At 38.0% G+C, this 24,299-nt stretch overlaps 2 protein-coding genes across 7 annotated transcripts in view; both read right to left on the bottom strand.

Annotated features, from left to right (window-relative positions):
• Nucleotides 1–5,378: 5,378 nt before the first annotated feature.
• The window catches only part of LOC128792543 (holocytochrome c-type synthase), a 20,196-nt gene continuing 1,275 nt past the window's right edge, over nt 5,379–24,299 (bottom strand). The window contains exons 1-7 of one of the 2 annotated variants that reach the window (XM_053951031.1): nt 11,698–11,791; nt 11,119–11,271; nt 10,470–10,618; nt 9,721–9,869; nt 8,505–8,624; nt 7,915–8,001; nt 5,379–7,695 (exon numbers count right to left, since the gene is read on the bottom strand). In XM_053951031.1, coding sequence (XP_053807006.1) covers nt 7,497–7,695; nt 7,915–8,001; nt 8,505–8,624; nt 9,721–9,869; nt 10,470–10,618; nt 11,119–11,236 — 822 coding nt within the window. In that variant the 5' untranslated portion in view covers nt 11,237–11,271; nt 11,698–11,791 and the 3' untranslated portion in view covers nt 5,379–7,496. Of the gene's footprint in view, nt 7,696–7,914; nt 8,002–8,504; nt 8,625–9,720; nt 9,870–10,469; nt 10,619–11,118; nt 11,272–11,697; nt 11,792–24,299 lie in introns of those variants that run through there. The other variant, XM_053951032.1, reaches the window with a different exon arrangement.
• TLCD4 (TLC domain containing 4) overlaps nt 15,836–24,299 on the bottom strand; it is a 26,260-nt gene continuing 17,796 nt past the window's right edge. For all 5 annotated transcript variants that reach the window (XM_053951033.1, XM_053951036.1, XM_053951035.1 and 2 more), the window contains exon 7: nt 15,836–22,213. In XM_053951033.1, the coding sequence (XP_053807008.1) occupies nt 21,898–22,213 (316 nt within the window). In that variant the 3' untranslated portion in view covers nt 15,836–21,897. The remainder of the gene's footprint in view (nt 22,214–24,299) is intronic.

The raw sequence follows: 24,299 nt of genomic DNA, 5'->3' as shown, positions 1-24,299 counted from the left end.
GTTATATAGATATATAAAAAGTCATGATTTAAATGATACTGATACCAGGTTACATAGATACATCAGGCTTTACTGGTATTTTATAACTCAAGCCATATAAGCACCTTTTAACTTTGATCTAAGTTACACAAGCATCAATTAACTCCCAGGCAAAATCATCCAGTATGTCCTATTATTACAAAATCACTTCTAAAACCAAGGGTTGGGGGTTTACGTCTTAGGAGAGTATATCCTGCTATTTCTAACCCCCTAACTTGTGTTGAAATGACAAGAACTATGAGCTGGCTGAGCAGGGGAGGAGGAAGATGCTGGGAGGGCACAGCACAGCCAGGCTGCTGTCAGAAAGAAGGCTGTGGTGGAAATTAGCCTTAGAAGTGCCTCAATTCTATTATTAAGAACTTCCATGCCCTGGTCTTTCCCCCTTCTCCTGTGCCACTCTGCATATTCCATTTTACCTGTTTAAATAAAAAAGTCGATGTAAATGTCTTTTGCATTGACACTATCACAAGACATGGTGGTCCCTATGAATAAGTTACTGCACTCTGACATTTGGAAGTCATCAAATGAGACAGTATAATGTCAGCTTGATATTTTTCACTCTCTGAAAATATCAGCTTCATGTCAAAGATCTAAATTCCATCTTAATGTAATAAATTTTCGTGTATTCACAGACAACTGAAAATGCTAAATATTTAAATTTGAAATGAACATCTACAGTTACAATCTGGCCTTCATATTGCATTATTATGAAATTGAAAGTCAAGATCTTATTGCCCCTCTTTCTTTATTTCTTCAAGCATTGAAGTGTTTGATAGAATTTTAGCCATATTCTCTAAATGGATACTTCCCTATCAACATGTGGCAAATAAGTTAAAAAAGAAAAGTTTCACTTCTTAGTCAGCCTATATTAAACCAGCTCCAAGATCCTGTCACACAACAATTGTGCCACCAGTATCTTCCACTTTGCCTGACAAGGCAAACAGATTGCAACCCTTCATACATAGGTTAGATTAATCTTCCCAGGGTTATTTGCAAAAGCAGTATCCTTTGCCTTCCAGTCACTATAATTACAGCCTCAATTGGGTGTTGTTTTAACAACCACTAGTGAATATACATAAAATAGTGCATTTAGACCAGTTTTGCCCTAACCTGAGTGGCAAATCAGAGAAGTAGACAGACATTTGGAAAAAAGTAAATTTGGAATATCCCTCTGTATCTTTTTACCATCATCTCCATGCCAGCCCCTTTGCCACCTCCTCGATCGTAACTGCAGGCAGTGCTAAAAGCACATCCTCCAGAAGGCATTAAAGGACACTAGGAAGTCTAGAAGTCACTGCAGGTGCCCATCTGGGGCTCACAAGACCACATGAGGAATGAGGAACCCGTAAGCACGGTGAAGGTGACAGCTGACCAGGTCAACACAAACCACCTCTGCCTTTTGTCACTGCTGCAGGACAGCTGCAGTGCCCATATTTTCTGATACAACAGTGCTGCCAGCTCTAGTGCAGCCAGAATGGCATAGTCAGACCTGTCCTTACCTGAGTTAAATAGCAATGCTTTTTCAGAGACCTGAGAAAGAAGCTACCATTTCTCTAAAAACAACTCTAAGTGTTATTGCAGTGGTAGAAGTCTTACCCAAAGTGGCTTGTACAAAAATGGCAGAGAGAAACCAACAGGAAACTTGTAAAAATCTCTCTAAATAAACTAAGGCAAAAGCTTGAAGAAAACAGAAAGAGAAGCAATCCCAGTAACTGTGAAAATACATGATAAAACATGGAAGTATTTTTCTCTTAGTATTCTTAAGTACACCTAGTGGAAAAGTTTTCTTTTTTTTTTCCTTGTGTTTTTTTTACAGTTGAAATAAACGCATTTTTAAAAATTTACATTGCAAATTAAAACTGCCAAAAATTGCATGGTTCGCTGTAAGGTTAAATTCAGCATTTTCATGAGGTTTTGCTTTTCAGTTCTTGAAAATGCGGCAAGAAATTCTCATTGATATATAAAAAAATAATTTGAAGAAAAAACAAAGCAGAGGAAGAACCTTTTCTATTACTTTTCCTTGTAAGTATTTAATAAGTAAGTTTTTCAAGGATTTGTGATCTAGCAGTGCTTTTTAAAGGCACTTGCATTTATCCTCCATGCATCAAACTGCTCTCAGTCAATTCCCTGAGACACTTAATCTTTTGGCAGATGGAAACTCATTTTCAAAGTGTACTAATGATCAATTAAAGCATTAGCTATCTCTGCAGACAGGAGGTTTATGGGGTCATAGTCTTCAGAAGCTGGAGGCAAGAACAGCAGCATGTTAGCAAAATAGCTAAAACTTTCTCTACTTACCACAAAATTGGCATAAGATTGGAAAACAAAAAACATGACAGTCTTTTTTTTTTCCATAATATGTAGAAAACAAATGTGATGGTTTCTATTTTATGTGAGAAGCCATAGTCCAAACTGAATGTCAGCAAAATAAATAATCTAATCTTTTAAATTTTCTTAATGAAGCCTAATAACTATCCTAATAACTTCCAATCAATTCAGATAATCCTTTGAAAATTTGATTAATTCCGACTCCAGTCAAAAGTATGCACCCACACTGCAAATAGGCAGACCCTTATTGTGGGGAGCTGCTATTGGAATCCGTGGCTCTCTGGTAATAACGTGTCATTTCACACTTGGCCAAGGCCCCGCGATAAGGTCTGCAGTCCAGTACTCTGCCCAGAAGTTTCTATGCAATGTGATGTACAAGTAGTAAGACCAAATAGATGTAACTGTCACATTAATAAAAAAATATAAGATTCTTCCTTTAGGCGTTTGACAAGCCATTTTTTCTTGAAGGAGAAGCACATAAAAGTGATTATCCATCTAATGCAAACTAAAATGGTTGCTTTTTACGACCTGACATAATATGACCATAGAGTCCATTGATGAGAGAATCAATACTTACTTGATTCACTGCATAAATATCTTTGCATGCAATTTACTTTGTACAGAGGTAGAATGATAAACAAAATAAATTTTCTTTCAGTGAGAGTAAAAATGCATGAAGTTGCCTACTAAAATTTTGTAAAAAGCTAGCAATCCTGTGCATTTTTTAAATAACATATGCAAAGATACTTGTAGGTATCGATAGGGTAGGGAAGGGTATGATACTGAAGAGATAAGCACATCTAGCACAGAGTACTATATTCTATCCTCAGAACATTCAGCTTCCACATCAAGTACATTGCCTTGTGGAACCTTACTCCTGGCTTCTCCTCCAGGTGTAAGCAAAGGCATGCCATATCATTTAGTCAGTGTTGGGAACAGATGTCTTTAAAAAGTGATGGCTCTGAAAGAGGCATTTCTACCCTCTATAAAAAACAAACTTCAGTAGAAGTCCAAATATTAGGAAGTGCTTCTTAGTCTGGCAGTTCATTTTTAGCTGCTGAGCTACAGCAATGTATCTGCCTTCATCTTTTGAATTTGGCACATTAGCTCCTCTTCCCCCACACTTTGATACAAGAGCGGAACAAACACAATGGGAGTGCGTAAGATGACAGACTATTTATGTCCAATTTCAGAGCACTGAGAGGTTCTTTGTCACTCTCACACCTTTTGAAAGCAGAACAGTATTCATCAGTGCATTTGAGACTTCAAATTTACAGAGCACATTAAAGTCCTGATGGTAAATAAATTATGTAAACACTAGACAAAATTTCACACTAAACTAGCATGCCTTTTTCACCTCATAATTCAAAAGTGGTAATCCAGAACACTTTGCTTTGGCAGAAGAAAGTAGCAATAATCAAGAATGGACACAACTATCTTCTTACAGCAACACCATTTCTTTTACAGCAAAGCAGGGCAGAAATTTTAAGGCTTAGCTGAAAAATTCTTAGAGGAATTGAAGGTCAGACCATGGACATAGTATGAAAGGAAGGAGCAAAGGTGTTTCTAGGGGATGGGGGAAAAAAATAAATGAAAACTGACAGAAGAGCTACAAACTGCCTCCAAGGGCAAAATGCAGGATGACTCGAGAGTCAGGAATTCCAGGCATCCCAGAAAGATCAGCCTCTGAATTACTCCCCAGTTACAGAGCACTCATGTTGGCCAGATACTAACAGGACAAACTGCAGAAGAGCAGAGAGCTGGTCCCTCATGCCTGAGCAGGGAGGGTGTTGCAGGCAGAGCAGCAGTCTGGTGCCCCTGTGCAGTGGCAGCAGTGCCAGGCACCCCAGGGCCGGGGAGCCACTGCAGCCTGAAGTGACACAACTGCAAGTGGCCAAAACCCGTCCGTACCTGAACACAGAATGGCTTCCTGCTCCAGGAAATCAAGGTCAGAACCACTCCTGACTGCATGTGATTACAGCTGGGAATGTTATGCTGGAGTCCTTTTCCACCAGTCCCAGAGAGTGCATTTTCTGGGCACTGCAACATCCTTCACATCTTCAGGGCAGGCCAGGAGGGCACCCCTGACTTGTTTCATCTGCAAGAGTCAAACACAATAGGTCAAGCAGGGCTTTGATACAGTAAAGCAAAACACAGTGATCTTGAGGTATCTAAACAGAGAACTAATTATAGAAGCAGCCTTTCTTTAGTGAGTGTCTGCATTTTCCCTTTGGAATGTGCATAAGGTTAACCTTAGTTTGAGATGGGTTCCAAAATTCTGTTTCAGCCTGACCAGGATTGGGAAGCTGATGCCACTGCAGAATTCCCTGAAAGAACTTATCAGGATATGTCTTCACTTTCTTGGGCTCCATGAATTCTCCATACCTTCCTATACTTACAAAGAAAGGATATAAATGAATTTATTTATGCATATACACACATTTCTTTTAATATAGCCTAAACAATAGTTTTTCAGTTAAAACATCCTTCCTAAAGATTAAAAAAGGCCAATTTAAATCACCATTTTTCAAATTTACATTGGAATTGTAATAATTTTAATTCTAACATCTATGCATCATGCATAAATGCACCCAAGCCAAAAGAAAACTCCATTTACTTCCTTAAGTCTTACTGCTTGTAGAAATTAATTATTTTCCTTTTGTCTTCTAGGATTTTTTAATTTCCTTGCATTCCTCTCAAGTTAGCCAGACTCAGGATGAATGTATTTTTTTGTCATATGCTCTTATTCTGAAAACTGCTGTTTCAGTTAGCAAACACTTGAATTTAGTCCTTGGGTTTTGGTTTTGTATTCACCTGAAAAATGAGTAAGAATATATTCAAAGATGTGACAATAGGTAAATTGTAAATATACAATAATACATAGTAACAATATCAAATATATATACTCTGTAGCAAGATTGTAGTTCTAACAGACTAGAATCTCATATGACACTGCAAAAGCTCATTTTAATAACTCTTACAGCTAAAAGCATGATCACCAAATACCAAAGTTAAGAAAAGTATATTTATTTGATTCTCCTTTTAGTTTGATGACAAAGTAGTACATTTCATTAACAGTAGCACAGAAAAGAACAATTTTGAATCTGTGATAGATGGAACATAACAGGAGATAGTAAACACATGAAGTGGCTTGTGACAGTTTCCCCAGATTTAGCAGCAATTACCATTTCCATGCTCTCAACATCACACTGCCAAAATCAACAAAGCAAACTCCTGCTTTTGAAGCTTCTGAAGTACTCCCTACAGTGGTGTAGCCTTTCCATATTTAGTTATGAGAAATACAGAATCCTCAGTGTAGCAAGTTGCCAAATACATAAACCAACAACTACCAAAAAAATCCCAAAGGAAAACAACCCACCACCCCAAAAAAGTACTCTTCAATCTTTACTGTTAGAACAGAGCAGTTCCTTCATTTGCTTCATAAAAACACTCTTTTATCTCATCAATACATTGGATTTAGATAGAATTTTTATCTTCCATGTTTATCATTTATGTATCTATATAGATATAGATATCTGAATCACTGAAAAGGTGAAAAAGGAATAAGCAAAGTGGATATGGGTAAGAGCATGGTTCTCCTCTTAGTATTCTGGATAATATTTATTCCTACCATGCACAGCAGCTGTCTCTGAAGTGGGAACTATTCATGATCATTAGAATTCTAAAGTAGGAAAGCTTCCCTGACTAATTTTTCCCTAAATGGGAAGTGACTTTCCTGAAACATTACAAGGGGCTTCCTATCAAAAGAGGAAAGGGAAAGGGAACGTTCCAATGTCAGTTAAACATAGGCCACTTTCAGAAAATGAAATTACAGCTACTTTCCCGTTAAGGTTGGGGAGTTTCAAGAAGGCAGCTTCCCCCATTTGAGAAGCTACAATGTGCTACTCTCTTACTCCCTTCCATTCCCAAGTGTTTTGCACAGCACCTGAAACTTACTGAGTTGTGCAAACTTAAAGCTATTATAAGACTTTAAAAAGTTAGTTTCCCTTACTAAGCACAAACAATAATCAAATCTTTACGCCATGCATCGCCCTTAGAAAACACTCCAATCAACCTCCTCCCTTGGCACTTTTGATACCCTTTTAGGCCAGTTGCATACACACCTATAATACACCTCCCTATACTCGTGTGTGTGGCTGTGTAGTCACACCCCCTTGTGCAATTCCTTATTATATAAAAAACCATGCTAAATAAATATAAATATCATTAATGCAGCCAGGATGCCAAATGTAGATGCACTGCAGGAGGTTCTTTAAATAAGGCTTAGCTCTGTCCTAAATTCATGACATGACACACATTACGGACATGAAAATGCTGTAATAATGCATTTTCTTACATGAGAAAACTACCTCTTTAATATTCAAATAAATAACCATTAAATAAAAATTTTGTCCTTTTAGAAATGCTGTTTTAAAAGTGATACTCATTTTCTGCTTCTAACAGGTGTTCTTCAGTTCAAAGAAAAATTGCGGATTAAGGCATGAGTATATTCTCTTTTTCTACATAACATACCTTTAAAATACTCATACCATACTACACCTCCTTTAACTGATTAACTGAAGTTATCTGAGGATGTATTTGAATAGGTAAAATGTCCATATGAAAACAAATACGTGGTTTTGTTATGTAAATAAAACATGGAATTTGAAAGCGTCCACATCTTTTACCCTTTATTCATCATGGAGGTATCCAAATACTTTAAATATGTGAAATAATTTATGAAATTTCCAGTTTTCAATAATCAAATAATACTCAAAACTCCAGTCAGAATCAGAATTGCAATGTATTTGGAGCAGCACTGAAGTCATGAAATGAAAAGAAGGCAAGCTTATGCAGAATCTGAGACAAAATAAGAAAGGCTTCCCAGTTCTTAAGAAAATTAAGATACATGTTTTTGCCACTGTAACTTTATTATTCCATTTGAAACACCACAAGCATTGGTGTACTTAAGGAGAGACTTTTCTGTCCTCCCTTCCCACCCCCAGAGAACAGTGGTGATGATGAAAGCAATGACAGCTGCAGTGAACTTCTGTCTCAAGTCCTGATATGCACACGTCCATTGTCTAGGAGGAAAGTGGTTACTTTTCAAGTACACACCACAGGGGCAGTTAGGAAGTCCAGCGCCACCAGGCCACCTTCACTCTGTCCCAGACGGCCGAGAGCGAGTCCAGCGCAGGGCGCACGTCCAGGATGGTGAACTGGTAGTTCTTGTCCACTGCTCCGCCGTCGTAGTAATCGATAACGTAGCGCACTTCCTTCCCACAGCGGTCAACGATCCAGTCATGCCGGTCAAAGGGCAGCTCGTACCTGGAGAGACAGGGAGGTATTTTAATGGACATTATGAACCTGGCAGAGGGAGTCCAAGATTTATTTGTTCATAAAATCCCACCAGTACGTCTATCTTCTGGCAATTCTAACTTGCAATACCAGTTCTGAAACATGTTTAAATTAATTCCACACCATGTTTTCAGACACATTTCTCCAGCCTCCCATCTCACTGAAAGACCTTCTCCCTTGCCCACATACCCCATCCATGAACGTATTCTGGCTCTCGGTGAGTACTCCTTTGCTTTGCCTCCAAACCGCATCAGTGATGGCCCACACGGACATTCCCTGTGCACACAGTTAAAAAGGAAAATAGTTTTTACCTGTTAACACAGTCTTATTTTCAATGATTAAACCACTATGGTAATTTGTTTTAGCAACAGTAAAAAATTAATTACAAGTGATATAACCCAACTTTTTTCCTTTTTTTAAAGCTTTAAAAAGTCACCCACTTTCTGTCAGCACTTACTGCTGGTATTATAAAGTATCTCTGATATGCTCCACACCATTGTTCTAATTTGTCAACAAAGCAGTTCTCTGCAAATCTAATCCACAGATTTAATACATTAAAGAACAGAAAACCATAATCCAAACTACTGTGTAAAAACGATCACAGAATTTCAGAGAAAAATTTATAATCCCAAATGCTTAACTAGTCTGTGTCCTGTAGGAACAGGGACTATGCTGATCTAAAAAGTGACAGTCTGCTTTGCAGCAGTCATGCTAATCTAAGTTTACAACTCATATCTTTGTCATAACAAATGCATATGCAACATTTCACAGGTACATACACAGCATGTAGAGCTTCCCACTTCAAAATCTCCTTCCAGGCTTGCTCATTATTTTGATTATGAATCTTAATAATGTTGGTCATGTCTTCACTTGTTATGTCATCATCTTTCCACCTCCACCTAAAAAATAAGAACTTGAAAAGAGTTTATAAACATTACAGCATAACTACTCTACCTTCCTATCTTTACCTGATGAACTTTTGAATCGAGATTTAAGGTTGTATGCAAGACACAATACAAGTATGCAAACTTCTGGCTCATCTGCTTAAGCATCTTGAGGACCACTTCATTTTCTGTGCAGCAGTGTGGTTATCCAAAGAGATTCACAAATTCTACATAGCCAAATTAACAGTTTAACTGGATCAGAAAGTTATCAGAGTGTGCAAGCATCACCTCATCCACAGTATTCATAAAAATGCTTAGGAAAAATCCCACTTGCATTCCTAATGCACAGAATCCTGTATTCAATACATTTTGCAAACACTTAGAAATAGTTTCCATCTCTCTTGACACTGCATTTTGACTGCATGTTTGCTTCCTTATCAACTGGCATAACATTAACACATTTCAGCATTTACAGGAGCCAAACTTGTTCCATACAGGCTGCTTATGTCATACTGTTTTATGAACCACACTGACACACAGAAAAAAGAATTACTATTCCTCCAAAAGTAAACTACCTGTAAAGTTCACCTGTTCGAGAATGACAAACAAATCATTACAAAAGAACAAGGAAATATCATCACAAGAGGATTTTTAGTCTTGCCTAAAAATCTAAATTTTTGTAAATACCAAATATATCTACTTGCAAATTCCCCCATTTTTAGCTTCTGCAAAGTTAGATGTTCTCACTTAGAACTTCTACTGTCATTTTACAGCATTAGCATGAAACCAACTTTGTTGAAAGCTGGCAATCATGCAAACTTTGTCTACACCTATGCATAGACTTTGAAGAAAATTTTCTGAGCCAGTAGCAGTTGCTTGACATTTTTTGCCATCCTCCTGATCTCTAGAAGACATCTGGCCTTTTGAGACCAACTCACCCTTTAAAATATAAAGATGTTTATAAGAATAGTACTTTTTTAAAAGAGATGCTTTATTATTTACTGGTTAAAATCCACAAACTCTCAAAAGAAAAAAAAACACCAATAACTAATGATACTAGTTCATGAATTCCATGCTCACAGACACATCTGATAATTCACAGTGTATTTACCCTTTTCTTAGCATAGCATTCCAGAACATTTGCTCTGAAGGGTAGACCCATTTCTTGTCAGAATGTGCTCTAGGAATGGAAGATTCTTCTCTAACAGTTGACAATGGAAATGGTTGACCTGGAGATGGCTGCTGATTGGGAGGAGGCATCTAGAGAACAAGGAGAACCAACAACAAACTAGAGTATTAACATTTTGGTAAGTTACAGTGTTTGAGAAAAATCAAAGCATGATCAATCAACTCCTACAAAGATCAAGAAGTACAGCCTTTATTTAATTCCACCAATATTATCCTTTTTTGCAGCAGAACTCTGCACAAGCTTATCATCAAGAGACTACAGGAAAGCTTTCTGTCTAAACTTCAACTTTCAAAAGAGCAATGGTTTTTGTAAATCAGAGGAAATCTTGGAGATGCCAATCAGAACTCAACCATACTGCTATTACACAGAAACTGAAATCCAACAATGTATCATAAAAAGCATTTATGTAACTAGTAAGTAGAGAGCAAAAGATATTTAAAAACAGGAAAACCACCACAGATGTAAATTTTAATACAATGCTAAAGAAGATGCAACTTGTTTTTAAATAAAAATGTGCACAAAAAAAAAGAGAAAAAGCAGTCTTAAAAATAAAACAAATAATGTTATTCCCCAGAGTTTCCAGCTTACATAGTAATACTATTTACATTTCTGGGTATAAGACTTCAGAAGAAACAAGATAAAAGAAAACATGTGAAGCAAGCAAAAGTTACCATATTGCTGGGATCTATGTCATCTTTCATTTGAGATGCACCAGACTTCACAGGACATGCTACAAACTCATAAGCTCTTTCTTGATGTGCAGGAACATCATCTGTGTTCTCAGTTCTATGATCAGCAGTCTTCATGTGCATTGGACAACCTTAAACACAACAGCAATATACATTTTGCTACAAGATGAAAACTCTAATACATGAAATGGAAAAGTTCATTGAAGGCTCATATAAATGCAAATGGCTATTTCACTCTTTCTTCTGAGCTTTTCTACAGTTTTAACTGCTCTCTTTCCTGCATTTCAGGACCCAAAATCATGATAAGATCTGAGTTTCCTGTGTAATCTTTGAATGCTCATTTCCTACCCCCATCCTGGTCCCAATTCTGAACTGTTTGCACAAACAGTTGGGACAACTGGAAGTGAACCACAGGTTCTACAGTAAGCTCCTCCTGTCGTTACAAGCAAAGCACAGTGTTCTGGTGAACAAGTGACTCCTCCTAAGGAAAATTTACTTGAGAATGACTTTTGTTAAACAAAAAACTCAAGTTTATTTGCAGAATTTCTCCCTCCCCCCATGCCCTCCTGCAATATTTTTCAGTCTTGTTTCCATGTAGAGTTTAGCTCATTTAAATTTCAAGAATGATTACCGCTCATTTTTTCCTGATGCATGGGACATTCTGAAGGTGGAGACGCCGCTGGCTGGTACTGCCTGGATGCATTTGGCGACTGCTCTGTAGCAGCCGGGGAGGATGCGGACAAACCCATGGCCTCTGCACACCGGGCCTTTTAAGATCAAATTTCTAAAGAAAAAGAAAGCAAATATTCGTAAGACAAAACTACACTGGCTATTTATTAAGGTGAACGCCAAGTGCAGGTGCAGTGCTGCACCACAAATTAAAAAAAATTAATTGAAAAATCGATGTAAGTAACAAGCTTCCAGCCCAAACAAAAACCCAAGCCCCCAGCAGCGCTGTCCCGAGCTCCTGCCCAGCCGCTCCTCACGGTCCCAGCCGGGGGCTGTGCCCGCACGCCGAGAAGGACAGCGGCTCCCTCCGGTGCGGCCCGGCCCGGCCCCCGCCGTGACCGACCCGCAAGGTCAGGGCAGGCCCGCCCCTCTGCGCGGCCCGGCGGCGCCGCCTCAGCGCCCGCCTCCCAGCGCCGCGGAGCCCGGAGCTGCCGCTGCCCCTCCGCACCCCGCACATCCTCCGCACCCTCCTCCTCCTCACCTCGCCTCGCCCGGCCCGGCCCGGCCCGGCCCGGCCCGAGCCTCCGCGGCGGCCCCGAGCGCCTCGCGAGAACGCGGCCCCGCTGCACGCCTGCGCCCGCCGGCGAAGGGCGGGACGGGGGCGGGCACGGGGCCGGGTCCGAGCCCGGGTCCCCGCCCGCCGCCGCGGCTCCGGGAGCGGGGCGGGCACGGGGCCGGTTCCTCTCTCGCCGCCGGGCACAGGGCTGGGTCCCCATCGGTGCCCACCGGCCCCGGGGCTGCGCCCTCGCCCAGCGCACGGCTGCCCAGGCCTCGCAGCCCGGGGGAGGCGCAGGGGGAGCCCGCGGGGCAGGGGACAAGAGCTGGGTGTAAACTTGCCAACGACAGCGAACTCTGCGAACCGGGGCTCGCGGGCAGCTGCGCTAGCCAGAGCTACGTGTGCCCGTACCTCCTGCTGGGGCTTTATCCCTTACAACCGCAAATAATCGCTTAAGTATAGAAGGAGCCCACAACGTCCTAGCAGCACGCACCGATACCGTACAGGCGTATCCTTTTGAGTACTAAACTTGCGTAGATAGTAAAGTTATTTAAGGTTATTTTTAAACATCAACTAGCCAAGAAAAGTATCACAGATCTTTTAAGATTTCCTAAGAATATTATTTCCAAGCCAGAAGATGCATTTTACCTGTGTGTGTGAAGTACCGTGCATAACACACAGAAGATGGAGCTCACTGTGCATCAGAGCACGGAATACTGCCTTCATCGCATCCCCTTTTGAACAAGTGCTCAGACCTGGCTATGCAGTGACCGCTGAAACAGTAGGTACAAACCCCACAGGGACTATTTCAATGTTCATCCCACCACGTGGATTCTAAAGAGGCTGTCAAGTGCAAAAAGCACGTGGGGAGCCGAGAAACATTCAATTAGAACTGATTAAAAAATAGCAATAGTTTTTTCCCATATACTCTATTTCATTGTAACAATTAAAAATAGAACTGAAGGAGACAGGAATTTAATCTTCAAGTGGCATAGTTATTACAGTACCTTAGGATGAAAAAAATCCAAATTCTTATGTGGAAGAAGGGTGTACGTACATACAGAAATGACTGATTCTCTCCCATTTCTTTCAAAAAAGACAAATTCTAAACCACACTGAAATGGTTCTAAGCAGCAGTATTTCAAAATATATATCTACCTGAATTTAAAAAGCTTTTATATATTCCTCTCAAGAGGTTTTTTGAGATAACTTTTACATGCCATCTTTCAAAGTAGGGTCTTTCTTACTAACAAGGACATTGCCATTCAGTGTGAACATGAAATAAAAATACAAGTATAAAGCAATACCAAATATTCATCCTTTCAGTAATTTTTGCCCTTCTATAGTCTTGATTACTTAAGAGGAAATTATTTTCTACCCCTTCTGCATGCAGGAATTATTAGCACAGGATATAGAACCTTAAGATAGAAATTTAGTATTATATCACTAACCAAATCTCTATTATATGCCCTGGAAAATACTCTGATTGCCTCCATCATTTCCCAGTTTATGTATATTTAAGTTTACTGCAGTATCTAAGACTACACTCACAGTAACAGCTGTGTAAGCAGCACTAAGCAATCATTTTAAGTCTTCACTTGCTACACATACAGAACCACAGAACAGATTGGGTTAGAAGGGACCTTAAAGATCCTCTCATTCCAACCCCTGTGCCATAGGCACACCTTCCCCTGGAAGGAATGAGAAGGAAGTGTCTTTACAAACAAAATGTGGGTAGATAAGGCCAGATACACAGAAGTGAAAGAAGCAATGGGGGGAACCACAAATTCCATAGGAATTCCACTAATTGACACAGACTGCTACTCACTCAAGACTGTGCTAAATCTCCAGATTTAGAGAAAAAGAACGGAGACACAAAGAAAAAGAAAAAGAGGGTGGAGGGTATTAGGTGTTTCAGGGAGTCTGTACCTCTGAAGTACCTCAGCCAATGGGGAAAGAGAGGAATAATGCAGCCGGGAAATTAGGATAAAAAGGAGGCTGCATCCCCTAAAAATTTCAAGAGACCTGATGGAGAATGCCCCATTACTTCTTTTATTTGAATAAAGTTACAGGACTCCTCTGTCTCCTTTTTGGACATAAACCTCTGGTGTTTGTGGATTAATTTTCCTGACAGCTTCACCAGGTTGCCCAAAGCCTCATCTAACCTGGCCTTGAACAGGGGCACCCACAGATTCTCTGGACAATCTGTTCTAGTGGCTCACCACTCTCACAGGGAAGAATTTCTTCCTAACATCCAAGCTAAACCTGCCCTCTTTCAGTTTAAAGCCATTCTCCCTTGTCCTATCACTACATGCCTCTGTGGGGCTCTAGAGTGTCCACAGAGCCTTCTCTTCTCCAGGCTGAACAGCCACAAGTTGCTCATCTTGTCTTCACTTAATGACACTGTTTAATAAGATCCTCCCACAGAGCAACTGAAATATCTGCTTCTAAATATTTCAAGTCAGTGGCAGAAGGACCCTACGGTAAAACAGATTTTCTCTCTCTGATGTTCTCGAATGGAAAATTGCTTCTCCTCCTTCCTCTCCAAGTAGATAATGCTGTAGATGTCAGTATGCCATCTCTCTGCTTCCACCATCACTCTCCACCAGAAGCAACAACTGCACTATTAGTTATTGTATAGATAATAGTTTTCACCCTCTGTAAGATGAGCCAAGTAGGAAAAATTTTTTTACTCAATGTAACAGCTTCTTCACAAAGAACATCAAGGTCCCAATCTCAATGAAGCACAATCTACCCATAGGTATACTGCACTGTGAACTCCAGAAAAGCAGAGCAAAAGAAGACACCACAGTAGCCCACCTTCGAAAATATGATAGATATCCATTGCAAAGATTGAATTTTTTCTTTAATCTTAGTCAAAATTATCACACCAATATGAGGAGAGAAACCAAAGTTTTCAGCAAGAACACAAAGAGTAATAAAAAAAAAAAATGGGGAAAAAATGAAAAGTACCTGCACACCCAAATATGACAAAGAAGTGGATATAAAAAATACTTCCTATATCCTACATCTTAGGGAGAGATGTTTCTCACACTTTAAGCAAAATTTGTTGAAAGCATCAGTTTAAGAATGGCTCACTGAAAGGCATCCCTTGTTCCCAGCCATGCTCAGTCCTTCCTTCCCACTATTCAGTGTTAAAAGCTGCCTAGTGCCAATACAAAAACCTCCTACCAAGCCCCATTTTCCTTCCTCAAGCAGTTGGAAATCTGACCTATATAGCATCTGACCCCAAAGAACATCTGTTCCCAGAAACTCCCACTCACTTTCTAACAGGCCAATTAGTTAATGAGTAGTTTACTACACTAGCAATGTAAAATTAGTTCCTTAAGTATATACTTTACAAATGCCAAGTAAATTCCCTTCAAAAATGAGAAGAAAAAAGTAAAAACACTGGAGTGCTCTGTGCTTTCTTCTAGCAATTTAACCACTGCATAACACAAGAAAACCCAAAGAAACATGAATAATTCCTGTGCTTGGAACCCAGTGGTTAAGATATAAAACAGCAGCAATCTCTAAGGATGCTCAAAGAAACCTGTAGGCTTTACCACACAATTCATGCTTCCATGCACATATAGAACCTAGGAACTACCATATTGAGGAACTTAATTGCCCATCTGAGTATGCAGTAAGGGACTGTGTACTGCATCATATTTATAATATGCTGACAACAGCAGCTTTTTATCCCCAGAATCTTCAGAAAACTGTCCAGCCTATGCCCTGACACACATGGTATTACAAGACAATGCAATAGAATTATATTATCCAATCCAAAAGTTCTTCCCCAATACACAAATTTACATAATGTACAATTCCCCAATATACAAACTTAAACTATAAGTTACATTCCTGGCCCCAGTGATGTCCTACATAGAATTTCAGCATTCAAAATTCCAGCCACCTGAGCAACAGTGGGGCTCAGACCTCATACACCCATTTTCACCTTCTTTGAAATACATAAGATACAGCATGAAATCTCAAGATACCATAAAAGCCAGTTGTTTCAGAATTTAATCCCCCCAAAACTGTTCTTTCATAATGTACTCATTATAGGCACATAAGTTCTTAACCATAGTAAGAAAGAAAAATTCACAAAATAAGAAACTGTGTTCCTTTCCTTTATTATGATGTACCAATACCTTGCATACAACATGCAATTTATTGCTTATTGACATTATTGCATATATCAAAGGGAAAAAAAAATCAGCCAATATAATTTTATGCAAGCTCCTAAACTGTTTAAACAAAATACAGAAATGCTTTACAATATCACTGAAATGCTAACAAATAATCCAGATTCTTTCTTGTAATAGAAAGTAAATTTAAACCCATAATACTTAATAATTCACTTTACTATGACGGATTACTTTTATCACCAATCTTCAGAATTGTTATATTGCATGTTTAAGTTCTTGTGCCATGATAAGGATTGCTACTCCAATCAGGTCACATTACTAGTTGAATTTAATAATGTGATCCTGACATTTTGTGACAATATTAGAATTTACTGCAAACCAGATTGTCAAGATTTATCAGAAATCAGTCTAGCAGAATCTACAGTTTTCATCCTTGCTCTGCACATAAGTTAGATAAACTCATCATGTTTCTTCTTAGGTAGACTATATAAACATTTTCAAATTACAGTCTCCATTACTTATGCCTAACTTGTAACTCATTTGTTCCAAACAGGTTTTTAAATTTGATTTTGTAACAGGTTAGCTGTGCTTATTCTACATAAATAGGTATCTGTCAATATTGAAGAAAACACTGTTTGGTAAATGCATGCTAGAAACAAATCCAGGACATTTGGATGTGTGCATATTAAGTGTGCAAATTATATAGCCAAGCTCATGAGTAGCCCTTTTCCTCCCCTCCCCCTATGATTTGATGTTTCTTGTTAAACTTGATTAGGATTACTATAAACAAAACCCCATTGAATTCAAAATTTTGTGTTCTGTATTACAGCTTAGTATTCATATTTAAATGTTGCTTTCAAACCTAGTAAATTTTTAAAAATACCAAAATTCAAAAAATTAGAAGACAATTTACATGCAACATATTCCATTTGGGTGCAGATTCTCATATACTTAAATATTTATAGGCTCATAAAAGCATGTCCTGTCCACAAGACAAGTACAATGTTTGACATCCCACACACAGATTAAAAATAAAGATACAATACAGAATATTTTATTTGCATTTATATTTTCAATTTCAGTAAGTAGGAAGTTATAAATAGCACACTGAATCATTATGTGGTTGATACCAAGCCATGCTGATCTCTTTGTACTTCACTCTCTTACAGACACTTCTTTTACTTACAACTAGTTAAAAATGTATCTATTTCGTATTAAACTGATGCCCTCTCAGTGCAGGGCATCACACAACGAAACTGTTTTTGCCAAAATATTTCTTATACCAAACAATATGATTTATTCTTCATAGCTACCTTCCATTCTTTACTGAGCTATAAAGTGCTTGGTTATTATAAATAGAACAAGACTTTGAAAGGAGGTAGCTAGTAGGAATTTTTAATGGATAAGAAACCTTACCAAGTGTTACCATCTAAAAGTATGACTTGATGCTTTATCCCAGATCTCTAAACAACCCAGGCAGCACATATTTCATCTTCTCTGCCATAAAAACAACTTCCAAGTTGCTTTCAGAAAATCCTAAGAACTTCATCTAACACAGATTTCATCCAGGTTTGGATGAAGGTTAAAAGTCCACAAATATTATCACTATTTCCATCTGACTGTCATCCATCAGGGTATCAGCAATGAAATACTATTCTTTTTCTGCCTGTATTCCATAGACAGAGAAATCTGACCAGGAACAAACTTTACCTCATGGAGTTCCTTGTAGCCAGATAATGCTGTTGTACAGTAGGTTATTAAAATATGAAAGGGGCTTGCAATGGTTTTCAAAGTCTTCTACACTTGCACTTTTTCATCTGAAAATTCTAGTCCCTTTCTATTTGCTTCATTGATAGCTTTCAGCAGCAGCCAACAGCACACCAGACACTAAGCTGGAGTAATTGTCAAGCAGCCCTTTATTTTCCTCTGAGTGGCTCAGCAGAAGCATCACAAAACGATTTTTCAGGCTTCTCTATTAAATGGTCTTTTACAGAAAGCTTGTACATCCATATGCTTAAACACACTAATGCCATGAGGGAAAAAATCCTCTTCATACAATAATCAACAACTGGTATTCCGTTTTATACCATTTTATATTTATTTATTTTAAAGAAGAAAATTTCCTTTCTCATCACAAACAGAGGCACAAACCTTTCTGCTATGTATCTTCTGCTGTTCTCCCAACCACAGCAGTAGGAAGACATCTGGATCTCTAGGTGTGTACTCAAAGTTTCCTCCTCTTCTCCTCTTTAAAGCTGCCTGAATGCATTTACTCACTTGTGTAAGCTTTTACCCTTAGGTTGTTAGTTCTGCAAGATGAGTAATCTTCTCCCACAATATTTGAAGATGGAAGTCATTCTCTTCCAAACACTGTAAATAGTTTAACTTTTAATAAACTTTAGTATATAATTTGGAATTGCTAAGAATTTATATATGCAGTCAGCTCCCCTCATTTTCCTCTGCATGTATTTCATTTTTCAATGGATTATATTTTTTAAGCAATTAAGTTATTAAATTATGGAGCTCACTCATGATAGCATGTATTTATAGAGGTAGAGTAGGCTTCAGAGATGTATTTCTTACCACTGAAGAATTCACACAGATAACCCAATACAGCATCCCTGTTGTGTGAGACTCTCCACTGAAATCCACCGAAACATTCTCTGAGAAAATGAGTATTTGAAGTATACTTCCTCTCTGCAAGTACTGATTCCACAAACCAGTTACAGAACACCTAACCTACCATTCCCCTCTAGAGTTCTGAAAGTGGTATTTACTCATCTTTTGATGAAAAATTAAAGCCATAAAAAAGGGAAACCTGCATTTCTACATACAGCCTAACCAGTATCAACAGTCTGTCCCATGACCAGCAAGCTAATGTCACCTGGTATTGAAGAATGGAAAAGAAAAAACTATTTTTTAAAGAAAAAAGAAAAAACTATTTTTTACAAGAGTCACTCCTTCCATTTGATATGCCCACAGAAAGGACACCTGGTGACATGCCAAGAGTCTGCTTTTACAATGCATCTGTTAAAAATAGAAACTTTAAGCCACTAATAAGATATTACATTCAAAAGCATTTCTTACGATGCTAATTACCATGCATTTACTTTTTTTGCATAAAAAAAGCAGACGCAAGCTTACAACATTAAATTTTATCAATATTTCACCACATTTTTAAAATTAATAAAGTGCAATTAAAATATAGGTGCCACGGCTATCTAATTTGCTGTATCATAAGCTTTTAATGGCAGGCAAAAAGTGCCCTATATACTACTGTATTCAGTACATCACAACTTTGCTGCCTGTTTACTAAAGTCTTTGCTGAAACCACAGCTGTTAATAGTTTTTTTTAATTAGAAAATTTTCCTCTGATGCATCAGGACATAACTGTAATAACTTTTTTTTAAAGATTATAAAATTTTGAGCTAACACGTTGCAAAATAGATTTTTAATTACACTAATTTTGTGCAGCAATCCAAAATACTAGCTGTTCTAAAAGAATTATCTCACTGCCCTTCAATCCTGGATTGTTGGCCAAAGTGGAGTATGCAGAGTTTTGGATTGTTTTTTGTTTCTAATCTAGTTTTAACATCAATTTTATTATAGCTTGACTTACTTTTTTTTTCCCCCCTATCAAACACAAGTCTAACTGGAAGTGGAGAAGTAGGCCATTTTAATGAATGGCCTCTACTGACAACAAAATATTTAAAGTACTGAAATATTAAAATCAATGTAAGAAACTATAAATTTCAGAAACTTTTCATGAATTATCACCCTAAGAGTTGCTCCAAATCGTCTTCTCAATTTTTTCATCCTACTTCCCTAAAAAGAAAAGCAGACTTCTATTTTCAAGCACAGTTCTCCAAAACATTTGAATGTACTCAGTTTTGGAAAGGAACAAGCTTTTACAAAACTATTAATCACAGGGATCTAGTGATGTAAAAAAGCAAAGAAAATAGTATTTTGCATCAGGTATACTGAAATCACATTTTAAAAGATACCAGGTTCTGCAAATGAGCATAAAAGAGAGTCCATTGCTTTGAGCAGGATGGACTCTCTGTGGATTTACTGGTACCCAAATGAGGCACTGCTCACTCAGATCATACAGCTCAAGAGATTCATTGTTAACTCTCCCAAGGCATAAACAGCTCTTTTGTCTGTGAAGTGTTAATAACCATGGGATCCAAAACCACAAGTACTGACAATCCTTGCTATCTCCTTCAACAAGGCAGGATTGGGAAACTTTTAGAAAAAAGCCTGCCGAGCAGAGCAATGGAACTAGGCTTTCAAAAGTGCATTTTACACAAGTCCCAGCAATACTCCCCGACAGCATTTTAACTGGGCAACTGAACTCGTTGCAGCTGCCTTGGTTAGAAGGCATTGCAGCCTATGCAGTTCTCCTGGGTCTTACGTGCAATTTTTGGACAAGGGGAGTGCCTAGTTCCTCACCAGGGAGGACAGGGGCACTCACACCTCTGACTACAGAGGGGAAAGCTCATGTTACCCAGCTTTGTCAGAGGGAGCAGGACTCTTCACCCAACACGGGGTAAATGTGCTGCCTTTCTGTTTAAAAATGAATTGCTTTAACAGATTGCTACATTAATCGGGATGTGCACTGAAGTCTCAGTGAAAATGATCACTTCTACCACACCTACACCAAGGAAAAAAACTAGAAGTTATTCAGGCACAATTCTGGATTAAAAAAGTGAAACAAAATAAATTTACACGTAAATATAGCTCTCAAAATAATTTTAAATAAAACATAACTCAGAATTTCCTCAAATTGTATTACAAATAAGATTTAGGACTATTCCTAGATGATGAGATTCCTCTCTGATGTCTTCCAAGCCCTCAAGTTCACAGACAGACTAACTGAGTATCTATTAACAAACGTGTGGTTTAAAACAACAACAACAAAAAATTGTGTCTACAGAGGTCAACTGTTGCTTCTACGTAATTACCACACAGTTTTAGAGGAGTTTGGCACAGTTAATTCAAGAGTGTTCTTAATCACACCTCAGATTTCTAACTTGATTAACAAGAAAAATGTGACAAAAACTCAATGCTTCATATCAAACAGGTAATTTTTGTGATAAAAGAACAAAGTATTACTTGAAGTTACACATCACACATACAGAAGATTTTTATATCTTTGCAATTAAACTTTGAATCCAAATAGCCAATGGTTAAAAATACTCTGAGAAGATTTGCAACACTTCTCAAAGGTAGTAGCAGCACAGGAAAAAGCACTTCAGTAAGAACTATGCCATTTCCACACATCATCTACCATATTAACTTACAAAAAAAGTTCCATGGGGAATTTAGAAGATGTACTGTTGCATGTAACCTAGCACAGCACATGGGAATCCTTCCCATCAAAGTGAGAATTTTAACAGCTCTTAAGATATCATGTGGTCTTATAATACAGCATTTTAGATAAATTATTTCAAAATTTCCCAAAATGGTTTGCATTCATATAAGGCAGAACAAAAAGCAGTAAAAGTCTTCATAGAATCAAAGCCAAATTTTTAGCTTTTCTTGTAAAAATTATAAAGTTGTCAAGAATGAAATCTTGATTGTTATTCCTAGAAGAAAACATAGAAACGTGCCTGGAAAATTGCACCATATCAGGAGTTTGGGGAATTTTTCATTTTCTAAAAAAACCAGATATGTCAGTATTCACTGGATTTATAAAACATTTTTATCGGAGAAACCTGAGAGAAACACTTTGAACACACTGGTGGACAACAAGCAGTAACCAGTCTGCTCCTTTCCAATTTCTGATGCTTGCAACTGCTTAGAACAGGCATGTGGAACTCATCTGTGTGAGCTTTTGCTTTTATTCCTCACTGGACAGGATCCGCAAAGCGTGGCCCTGGGCGTGCAGGCAGTGTGGCTAGGGAAAGAGTAAGGTCAGTACAGAGGTAATACCTTGTTTCTGTAATAGGAGCATTCCATGGCAGAAATGTGCACTGCTTCAGTGAACCCAAATCATTTTCATAGCAGAAATTTCATTTATGTATGATTTCTAGGCAGATTTTCCATTTCTATGAGTTTTTGCTTCCTCCTGTCCAATAAGACATATGACCTTGTAGCATCCTTTTGCAATTTTGACCATCCACATCACATTCATAATATCCAAGACAACACTTGAGATCATCCAGGCGCTCTGGGCTGCAAATCCTAATCTCTGGAAACCTTCTGTTCCAAAAGAAGAAATTACGTGGCTGTAATACACAGGCATGACGGCAATCCTCACCACGAAGAACACAACTGTCATCAGCACACCATTGATGATGTTGGCCTTTGAAGATTTGGGATATCCCAGAACCTCAAAAAACCACCTGCAAAAGAAGTGTTCACAAATACCAGGCAGACTTGAAGCCATCGCATTAAAAATTATTTTACTTCACGTTTATTTTTAATTCATCATGTATTAATTGCTTCTACCTTTATAATTTCTAAATTATTGCACTTTTTCTTGGCCTAGTTACAAATCCTTCTGGCTGGCTGCACTTTTTCCCCACCATTTAAGCAGTGTATGAGATCCACAATACTGCAGAATAACACATAGAAAATCCTGACATGAATTGTGAACCAGTTGACAACCCACATGCATTTCAGTGAGTATTGTGTAATATACAATAATAAAACTATATTTTAAAATCATAAAGACATATTTATTACTTACTGTTATAGCTTATACCAACAGCAGCTAAAATTCTTTATCTTACTGAAAGCAACTCTAAAATTGCATTTGGATTTGGTAATTCAGATAGAGCTCTAATTTCTTGTAATTAGGATTTTCTGACTGCTTCTGTTCAGCCCAAAACCAGAACATTTTCAGAACGAGACATTGTGAACTCTTGATCATGTCACAACTTGGACCATTTATCCAATGAAAAAAGAGAAATCTAAAAACTGCCTCTCCATCTACTGCTGGGTCATAAATGGTCTCTAAAAAAGAATTCTTGCATATTTACTCCTAGATATAGTAAATATAGTAGACAGGCATAACTTATCTATTGCCTAGCACACAGAACCTGAGAGTTGAAAAAGGAACAACAAACTTCTCTAATCCTTTGTCATTCACACTTAAACTAGAATGAACAAGTAAAAATTGTGCAGCAGTGGCAGGCAAAACCACAGCAAAATAACTTGAATCACTGTATTCATAATGGGGGATGGGGAAGAGAATGAAATAATCAGTTTTTCTCCAGTAAGATACATGGCTAAAATGATTTAACAAAAAAACAGTTCTAAACCTGGTTTTAAAAGTAATTTTTAATTTAATTACCTACAGATTACAACCTCGGTAATTATAAGTACACTAGAAAGATTTTTCCAGACATCCAGCTCTAACAGAAATATTCTAGAAATTCATTAAGCATGCAACTAGGACAATTAAAATCCAGACACTCGAGGTGGCAGTCCAGCCCGGAAGCAGGATGCCTCACCATAGAAACACTTACTGACATCATGAAGAGCAAGACTTGATATGTTTGATCAGATTAACAAAGCCTTTACTTTCAATGATATATATAAGATATATATGATATATATACAATGCAGAATCGAAAATTAATGTAAAAATGGTTTTCAAACATACTGCAACATGCTAGTATAGGTAATTGCCATCTGTTTAGCAACTTCCCTTTCCCAGCAAATAAAAAAAAAAAAAGTCTGTAAATAACAGTTACCATTACAATTTTACTCACCACAGTTCAGAATTAATTACATAAATGCTGATACTAACATTAAAAGATCTAAATGCTTGGCATGGAGACAACCTCCAATTAGAGATCCCTAACAACACAGACAGGAAATACACAGACAGTTCTAAGATTAGAATATCTTTTTATATTTTAATAAGAGCTCTTTTGGTAGACTAAGAATGCAAACAAGAAAGATAATGTAAGTCATTATCATTACCCACTACTTACTCTCTTAAGGGTCTGATTCACTTCAAATTTAATGGAAAAAAATCATGCACTAATGAGATGACATCCCTTAGTGCAAGGGACTTTATTATCTCCTGTAGCAATTTCTGCTTTTCTGAGAGTGCTAAATGTCAGTATTCAAAAACCCATAATCTCACTATGGGCATTTTAAAAGTATAACATAAATTACTTTTAATAGCCAGATGTACCACAGTTCTTTCTAACACCACAGTCTGAAAGGTGAGCACCACTGGAGGAACCCACATGAACCCAGGATGACAGCCTATCTTGATAGAAGCTGGGACAACAGCCTTTCACAAGGACATGAATAACAATATAAACCCTTTTTTCTTCATTAAGTTCAAAGAAGTGTTTATTTAGTCTTTAGTTCCTCTGTTTAGTTCCTGAACACAGAGCACAGGCCACAACAGACTGTTATCTCCCACTCAGCTGCACTGGGGCAGAGGAGAGCAGCCTCTGGAGAGCTCCA

The sequence above is a fragment of the Vidua chalybeata genome, chromosome 9 (assembly GCF_026979565.1).
Source record: "Vidua chalybeata isolate OUT-0048 chromosome 9, bVidCha1 merged haplotype, whole genome shotgun sequence".
Taxonomy (NCBI): domain Eukaryota; kingdom Metazoa; phylum Chordata; class Aves; order Passeriformes; family Viduidae; genus Vidua; species Vidua chalybeata.
This window is presented reverse-complemented; position numbering and strand designations above follow the sequence as displayed.